General features: G+C 32.9%; 1 protein-coding gene across 3 annotated transcripts in view; it reads left to right on the forward strand.

Annotated features, from left to right (window-relative positions):
* LOC110025461 (transcription factor GTE1-like) overlaps positions 1–9,305 on the forward strand; it is a 30,936-nt gene extending 21,631 nt beyond the window's left edge. For all 3 annotated transcript variants that reach the window (XM_020725954.1, XM_020725955.1, XM_020725956.1), the window contains 2 exons: positions 8,096–8,246; positions 8,935–9,305. In XM_020725954.1, coding sequence (XP_020581613.1) covers positions 8,096–8,246; positions 8,935–9,099 — 316 coding nt within the window. In that variant the 3' untranslated portion in view covers positions 9,100–9,305. The remainder of the gene's footprint in view (positions 1–8,095; positions 8,247–8,934) is intronic.
* Positions 9,306–9,748: the final 443 nt, after the last annotated feature.

A 9,748-nucleotide genomic window follows, 5' to 3' on the forward strand; every position in this document is an offset into this window, starting at 1 on the left:
CTCAGTAGGTTATACGAAACGTACAACTGAAATCAATTCATGAAATAGAACAGTATGCATTATTTCATCATAATCATCTGATGTAAATTAAACAAGTTTGTAGGTCACTAAACATATATGTGTATGAGGTAAATCATAATATGATGTCAAATCATAATAATAATAATAGTGCATACAATTCATATCATTAAGTACAATCATCATCACACATATTATGAAAGTTAGCTACTTTGACTAATTATGCTATTTGTACTGTATAAATCACAATAAATCAGATACAATATCATATTATATAATATCTCTATAAAAATTGTCAAAACAATCAGTCATGTCATATTTTACACGGGAGTCATCATTCCTAGCCCGTCAACACATATCATTTCATATTCACTTCTTTTAACTCGTAACCTTTATCGGATTTACACCACTAACTCGTTTAAAAGAAGACTCGTCGACCTACTCTCCAACGTTGGATACCATATCTCATTGTTCTTGAATCATAGTGGCCACTATTTTGTGCGTACACATATTTCATAGCACAACATATTTAAAAAACTATACCATACTCAATTTCTATACAGTGTATATGTAAACCTTGTATATAAAATAAAATAATGAAATTCACATTATGCAATAATATGCATCAAATTATATGCACCAACCAAAACAACAATTACATATTAAGTATACATGTCATCTTTGGGCTAGTATAAATTACAAAAAACATTATGAAAATTCAATTTGCTTATGCCAAAATGTGCAGAATAATTAGAACAACTTAGTAAAACTTATATGGTAAAAAATTTCTAAAATACTGAGATATCTCAAATTTTGTAATTTTTGGATAAACAAAAGTTTGGAAAACACAAAAAAAAAGACAATCACTAAAATTAAAGGTAGGGTAACAATAGTTTATTTTGTGTTGGTCCATTTTTCCAACTGACTGGTTGGACAAATCGCACCGCGACCCCCAAAATTCACTTCGTTTTTCTATATCCCTCTCTTTTTCCTTTTTTTTAAAAAATGTCCTCTTACAGTTTGGGAAAGAAGAAAATGAAATCAAGCTTATGAATAAAGGTATTCTAGTGGATTTATTAAAAAAAGATGTCATGATATATTTGCAATAATCCAAATTATTTGAATTTATTAACAAAGTGTTTATAAAACCTTTTATATCTTGAGATTCAGAACTACAAAAATTATGAAAAAACTATCATAAAATATTTTATCATGTTTTAAATACTTTGACGAAAATTGCTTGCAAAACGGATGTCAAATGACTCAATTTATATTTGTACACGTACATTTCTTAAGAAATTACAGTTATACCATTAATCATTTAATCTCATATTTATATTTATCATAAAATATGGAAAAATTATAGTAAATAAAGTTTATTATTTCTATATTTTGGTAAGGATGATTTGTCAATCGGGCTTATGATAGTCTCATAAAATTATTCAAAGCTCATAGATTAGATTTTTATTTTATATATTTTTGAAGTATTTATTTATTATTTATTCTTCAATTATTTTAAAAATGATCTAAAAGTCAAAATAACATAAAAAAACATATCTTAATAGACTAAAGCATTCATAAGTAAAACATACGCTCAAGTATTGTGGTTGATTCCCATATACACAATATTTGGGTATTACATTGGTGGAGTGCCTATACTCAATTCCTTGCTCTATCAAGTCATTCTAATAAGATAAGGGTTTATTCTTGATATTTTCCATGTTCTTAGAAGACTTTCCTAATGATGAAGTTGGCTGTTATTGTTAGAGGGGTTGAATTTCACCATCCTGGAATTCTTGGGTATACCAAAGAGAACCTAAATGAAGCAACAATATATCTTGCATGTTTATTTAATGCAGCCAACCTCTAATAGGCGATGTAGTTGGTCTTGTAGCCCTTGAGAGAGTAGGTGTGCCTCATATGATGTTTAAGGGCTCGTTTGAGACAGCTACAGCTTATCCAGTTTCTGCTGATAAGTAGTTTATCCTGATGAGCAGCTGATCCAGAAAAGTTGTCTGGCTGTTTGGTTTGTGTATGAAAAATAGTTGATTCTGGAAAAATGATCATTTTGCTCCTGTTCTGAATAAACTATTTAGTTGTTTGGTTTGTGTTTTTTGTAAACAGCTTATTTGTAATTTTTTTAGTTGAATTAATAATCTGTGTAGCAGAATTTGTTATTTTCTCAACAAAATTAGAGATCAAATGTTAAGAGAAGACAACAACAACAACAACAACAAAGCCTTAATCCCACTACGTGGGGTCGGCTACATGAATCCTTTTTCTCCATTGTGTGTCCTATTTAGTGTCATATTTTCATTTAGTTCTAGTAAATTAAGATCATTTTTAATACAATAAGCCCATGTCTTCCTAAGTCTACCTCTGCCTTTCTTAACACAAGTTGAATTTAAAACATCTACTCTCCTAATCGGATCATCTAATGGTCGACGTTTAATATGACCAAACCATCTAAGGCGACTTTCTCTAATTTTGTCTGTCACAGGAGCTACACCAACCCTATCACGAATATATTCATTCCGCATTGTCTCTAAGTGTAAAGCCACTCATCCACCTAATCATTCTCATCTCGGCAACACTTAACTTATTATTATGCTTCTCTTTTAAAGGCCAACATTCAGTGCCATAGAGCATTGCAGGTCTCACCACCGTCTCATCAAATGTTAAGAGAAGAGAATATAAAAAAGTGATGTTACATTTATATAACTCAAATATATCCGATCACATCAAACGAGCAAAGTTACGCTTCTAAAAAAATAAAATGCACCTTCACATACTAATATGGAGTATAATGAGATAAAAAAAAAATGTCAAAATGACAAAAAAAAAATTATAATGTTGACTTTAAAATGTAGCAGCATATCACGACCTATGCTGCTCGACTCTAACACTTCAGAACCTTGAGCGAACCTGTCCGACTGGGATGCAGTAGAAAAGGAAGCACTCAAACCAGATGCAGTGTTTTGAAATTTTAAGATCGACGAACTCTGAGTAGCGGTGTCCAGCTAGGATATCATAGAAACAGACTCCCTGTCGGCCCACCTGAAGAAATTGTAGTCCTCTTGTTGTTGTGCCCACCGCGGGCACCTGTAAAACTGTCTTCCGAAGCTATGTTTCTGGCGTGACATGAGTAGCAAGGACGGTAGCCCGCACCGACACATCACTTTCTCGGACTTCACTGAATATCTGGAACTCATCGTGCTGCAATTATTAAAAATAGAATAGATCGTTCAAAAAATTGAGGAAATATAGAAAGTATACTTACCAAAGTATAGAGACAGCGGTTTCCGACGACAAATTTCTGTGGCCGTCCAAACTGCTCCACCGTTATCTCAATAAAATCAGTACAATTTAGTATTAAGAAAAAAAAATTAAATAGGACATAAATCCATATAGTTGCCTTTGGTCCATTAATCCATATATCCAAACATATTTGCAAAACGACATGTAGTTTGAAGCACACAAATGAATCGAATATATACAGAGATGTGTAGCACCCAAATGATGCAACAGGTAATTCGAAACTCATATGTACTGTAGAAAGTGTAGATGCAACAGATAAATCTGAAATAATATGAGAAAGCTATAAAATATGTACCAACAATAATTAGAATTACCTGCAGCAGATAAATTTAAAATTTTTACATATATACCACTTAATTTCTCAAGTAAATCCGAATGTTGTACATCGGATAGCAGTCATAGAAATGTTTCAAATGTTTCACCCTAAAATCCAGGAATTATTAAAAATGTTGGCATACATAACCATACCATAGCAGTCATAGAAAATGATGTCATACAACTGATATCAATGATCCAACTGATGTTTCTCACAGAAAATGTATACCACAGAGAGACTTCATATATGTTACCGCAGCCATAGTTTACTACAGAAGTTTGAGGTAATTGATATTTATCACAGAGAGACTTCATATATATTACCACACAATTTTAATGATTTTTCATACATATAAATATATAAAACACCTCATTGACTTAACAATGCTTGCCCTCAATATAAAACACCTCATTCACTCAACAACAAAAATGCATTGAATGTAAAGCAGTTTCCTGCATCAAATGTAAAACAGAAAGGCTTCATATATGTTCCAAATCGAAATAGATGTTTTCAACAAGGAATTCCAAAGTCAGATTTATACAATGCAGGATCAATACAGTATCCTGAACCTCACTTTTTAAAGAAATAACTATTTGCTAACATAAAAAAAATTGCTTTAGAAAAGAATAGAATAGAGGAGTTGAGGTTGTAATATGTGCTTAAAATCAAGCTCTCCAACCAACAACTAGCAGATATCCCCCAAAAAAATATCTCTCAAGTAGGTATTTTAACAAGAAATCTGAAGAACAGATACGACATACTATTTACATATTCACATTTCCCAAAAAAATGCGAAGAACGACAACAAGTATGTTTGGCCACAATTTATAAATCACAATTTAAAATTCATGCCACCAATTCATGTCATTTTACAATTTAAAATTCATGCCAGCTTGGAAAACAGATGCAGTTTACTGGGGTACTAGATGCTATTAACAAAAATGAAAGCTCTCCATCAAGCCATCAAGCTGCAAACTCCCACTCCCACCAACATAAAACAATGTATCCACAGTAATTATAAAATGAGCTCAAAGCTGCTATTAAAAGCAGCAATATATAGTTTAGACCATACAAAGGAATTCATCCAAACAAAAGAATTCATATGCAAGAAGTGAACTATTTGAAATATCTGTGATTCTCCCTCAACTTTGAAATATCTTAGCTCAACCACCACATTGAACATTTGTGATCCTCCCCCAACTTTACATCCCCACAAGTTCTAGAAATAAAACAACGAGAAGGGTAATAGAACCTCCAGTGCACTGATATGAATTTAATGCAGCAAGACCAAAAGTTCTTCACCTACAATGACTTATGTAATACATACCACTTCTAAATAAAAAATGAGTGATATGAATGTATTTCAGATATATAGCAGCGGTTGCCCTTAAAAAATTGGGTCATCCAAGCTGCTAGAAATTATGCCCATCATAAATTTTTCACCAACAATGGATTCCAGATAAAGCTCGCTCTGCATATACGATACTTTGAAATGCAACATATATTCATTTTCATCACAATAATAGCGTAACACCTTTTATACTAATACTATTCAAGCCATCTATATTAAATAGTTCAAAACAGGTGAACATGAGAATGTCAAACATAGTTATGTAACAGCAGATTATCCTTACAGAAAACCCTAAAATAGGGTATGATTCATAATTGTTTAGCCAAACTTTAAAATACATTATTTAACATGTTTCATTAATGTCGTCTGCTATTTGATCTCTCAGAGCCCTTCACCATCCCTAGGTGTTTGTTTCAAGTGAATCAATTTCAAGTTGTGGTATGGTGTGACCCACATGGTACTCAAATGCTTCAGGGGGAATTTGCAGTAAATCCACATCAATCACGACAAATTCTGCATCAATTCTTGAAAGATGTCTTCTAATAAAGTTGTGTAGTGTCATGGTGGCCACTACTATCTGGACCTGCTTCAGAAATGGATAAGTGGACATATCATGCAATATAACCTATTTCTTCTTCCACACTCCGAATGATCGTTCAATTATGCCTCGCAATGATGAATGTCTTTTATTGAATAATTCTTTCTTCCCACGTGCTACATGAAATTAATGGCGTTCAAGAAAAAAAAAGTATATAAGGTACTCGAATGCTTCGGGGGGAATTTGCTGTAAATTTGTATCAACTACGACAAATTCTGCATCATTTCTTGAAGGATGCCTCCTAATAAAGTTGTAGAGTGTCATGGTGGCCACTACTATCTGGACCTGCTTCAGAAATGGATAAGTGGACATATCATGCAATATAACCTATTTCTTCTTCCACACTCCGAATGATCGTTCAATTATGCCTCGCAATGATGAATGTCTTTTATTGAATAATTCTTTCTTCCCACGTGCTACATGAAATTAATGGCGTTCAAGAAAAAAAAAGTATATAAAATGACATTTTTGTGGAAAGGAAAGCATAATAATTTTTGTGAGATGAGTCATTTGAACACAAATTACACAATAACATAAATGTTATAGTCATCCATGTTGTTATCTAATTTTTGTGGAAGGTAAGAAATGCAAGGAGAGTTGATAATCACTCCTCTATTATCTCTATATTTCTTTCAAAAAACAAAATTGCAATTCATACTTCTAACTGGAAAAGAGAACAATTTTGGGAACATATATTCATGTCAAACTTCTAACCGAGCGAATAGATTATGCATAATTTAAGTTCCTCCATATAATTCTCTAAACTGCATAAAGACCTTGCATAAAGACTGCATAAAGATATGCATAAAGATTTCCATATATTTCTCTGAAGTGAACAAATGATGAAGACTGCATATAGATCTTACCATATGAGACTGCATATAGATCGGCATATGGATTGCTTATACTTCTTGCCATATCAAATTTTTAACAGCCACAACAACAAAATGAAATCCCACACATTCACTGAAATCATAGATCAACCATATCATAAGTTAAAAACAGAGATCAAACATATGGAACATCATTAAAACAGTTCAAAATCTCCATTCTTCATATTCCACAAATGTAACAGAGGGAGAAAGAGATCGGTGGATCTATATTCGTGAAGAGATCACCGTTGGATCTATATTCTAGAAATGTAACAGAGGGAGAAAGATAGCGAGAAACATTCCACACAGTGAAAGGAACGAGGGAGAAAGAGATCGGTGGATCTATATTCGTGAAAAGATCACCGTTGGATCTCCATTCTTCATATATTTCAAAAAAAAAAAAAAGTGGATCTAAATATTCCTCTACCAACAACTAGACCTAGGTTTTTAGCCACAAAAAAAGTGGATCAAAACATTCCAGAGCTTTCTCGTCGAGTTGGGGAAGGGGGGAAAGAAATGGATCCTTACATGCCGAATGATTTCGTGCGAGGAAGCGGAATGCAGGAGAGAAGCCTTCGAATCCAAGAGGAAAAACCCCCAACATTTATGCATGAGATGTTTGTTCTGTGATTTTTGTGGCTTTGGGCGTTCAACGTGTAATGCACCTTTTTTATGATATCTTAAGCACGTTTGAAGGTTTTGAGTTGAAATTACAGCAGCAAACTGTTTCAATGGATCCGCCTCTTTCAATAAATGCACTGCAAAAGCAGTACCATCATCAGACCATTTGGAATTCCATGCTTGAGCGCTATTCATTTTGTTGATGAAAGCCACGGACTTGATTTTATTTTCGAAGGTTGTAGCTTTATAAGTGAAGCTAGTTAATGAAAATTCGTATAAATGAAGCCGTTATGAAGGACTTGAAAACATTTACACCTTTTATTTTGACTGCTTGTGCTCACCATCAATTTACATGAGAATTTCCACATTAAACTTTTTAATTGGCAAGGCTGGATGTTTTGACTTCACTCTTTTAAAGTTTAAGCGGGCCATTTCTTTAATATATCTTTGTTGTTTTTATTAATTTATTCTTTAGTAAGCAGCTTATGTTGAAATTTCTTTCATGCAGTAGGAAGTATCAATATCATATTTACATGCATATAATGGTTTTTTTTTCTCTCGATTTTGCGTGCATCAAGAATTTACTCTGCGAACCTCAAAGTCTACTCGATTAATATTTGATTACTATTACCAGAATCACTGGGCACATTTATCTACATCAGAGCGTTATTTGGGACACTGCATTTTGTTTTTTCAGATGGAAAAACATAAGAGTTTTTTGACGCTCTAAGCAATCCATGCAAGGATTATTCACTTTTTTTTTCCACTTTATGAACAGTTTATATAGGCTTTTAAAGTGCCCTAGAGTCTTGCATATTATAATGTATGGTTGATGCATCTTATGTAAAGAACTACAGAATTTCCAGCATCAATGTTTTCGTTTTATTTGCAAACTTTATGCCATAGAAGAAGCTACCGCCAGAGCCCTTAACTCCGTGTTTTTTAATCACAGCCGAGTATTTTTATGATAATTATGAGTTTCTGCCTCTTCTCCTAATTAGGAAATGGTCCACAGAAGAGAAAAGAAAACTCGGCGCAGGACTGAGTACTTTATCTACTGAAGACCTGAATAAGGCACTGGAGATCATTGCCCAAAGCAATCCAGATTTCCAAACTGCCGGAGAAGTAGTTGAGTTTGATATGGATGCCCAGGTTAATCTCTTAGAAAGCTTTTTTTCTTTCAAATTTATCTGAATTTTTTATTTTCTTTCCCTGATCTCATCAGATGTAACTTCATGAATGAATGAATCATAATTTCCCCAAATTTGATATGGGAGGAAGAAGCCACTGTTTGAAATAGGGTAGGGAGCTCTACTGAATAGGAAAACAAGTTAAAATATAGGAAGATTTACATACATACAATTAAATTCTTAACTATTTACATATCTAACACCAAAACTTTAAATTTTGCATGCATACACTTTACCTTTGCATGAAAATTAAAAGTTAGAAGGATGGTATTTTTGATTTGATATGAAAGATTTTGGTGGTTTAATGTGAAAAGTAAACTTTTAGTTATTAGATATGTAAATACATAGCCGTTGGTTGGATTTATGTATGTAAATTTGCCTATAATTTAGTGAGCTTTCTAATGCTTGCTCTTTTAGCAAATTCACCTGTGCCGTCAAATATTTCATGCATTCTGTAGTCTGCAAGGGTACTTTTTCTTAGACAGATTTTCATTTGTGCACATTAAGGATTTCTAAATTTGCATGTTTGCTTGATATGTCTCTTTTCTCTACTTACAAGAAATAGTTGGAGCTCTGGTAGTAAGCCCTTTCAGAAATTGATTTCCATTATTTGGGTTTCCTGAGTTATTTTAATTTTATTTTCTTAAAAGAGTGAAACAACCCTTTGGAGGCTGAAATTCTTTGTGAAGGAAGCGTGGGAGCATCAAAACAAAATTTCCTCCAAAAAGGATAATGGCAACTTAAAACGCAAGGAGTTTTGTGAAGCTCTGGCCAAGACTGCCAGGAAACGAAGCAAAAAGCCTGGTTCTTCCTGATGCAAATATTGTAGACATTTTTGTAAATTTTCTTATATTACCTTTATCATCTCCCATAATTTCTGAAGTCGAGTCTATTTGTTGCTCAAAAGGCATGGAGGATTTCTCACTAATATATAGTTGTTTGAGAGGACTGATGCATTAATCAGCTCTTGTAAATTCCCTTCCCAATGTGTGTATTAGAGCCGCCCTTGGAATTTCTTCTTTGCTTTCTATCTAGAATTATGAAATTTGTATAAGGTGACCAGTTTTTTTTTGTTTTTTTTTTGTCCCCCTCTATTTTTGACCCTTCTTTTATTAAACAGAAGCATTCGAGTCCTAATAAACTAATTAAAAATTGATATCAACAACTCAATTAAAAATTTAAATTATCGCAAAAGTTTTAATAAACTAGTTAATGCCAATACTTCTAATTAGAATAATAAAATATTTGTATCTTTACAAGCAAGGTAGCATTCCACTAAAACTCCATGATATGGAAATCACTAGGAAAAATAGTAGAAACACAAAAGTAAATTTTTATTAATATTAAAATGGAATTATAGCACGACACAAATAGAACATGAAACCATAACATGAAAGACACAAGCAAATATTTCTCAAGTGTATTTAAAGGATGATGACAACCATTTAGGTGGGTTGGGATGGC

Source organism: Phalaenopsis equestris, unplaced genomic scaffold (assembly GCF_001263595.1).
Source record: "Phalaenopsis equestris unplaced genomic scaffold, ASM126359v1 Scaffold000300, whole genome shotgun sequence".
Classification (NCBI taxonomy): domain Eukaryota; kingdom Viridiplantae; phylum Streptophyta; class Magnoliopsida; order Asparagales; family Orchidaceae; genus Phalaenopsis; species Phalaenopsis equestris.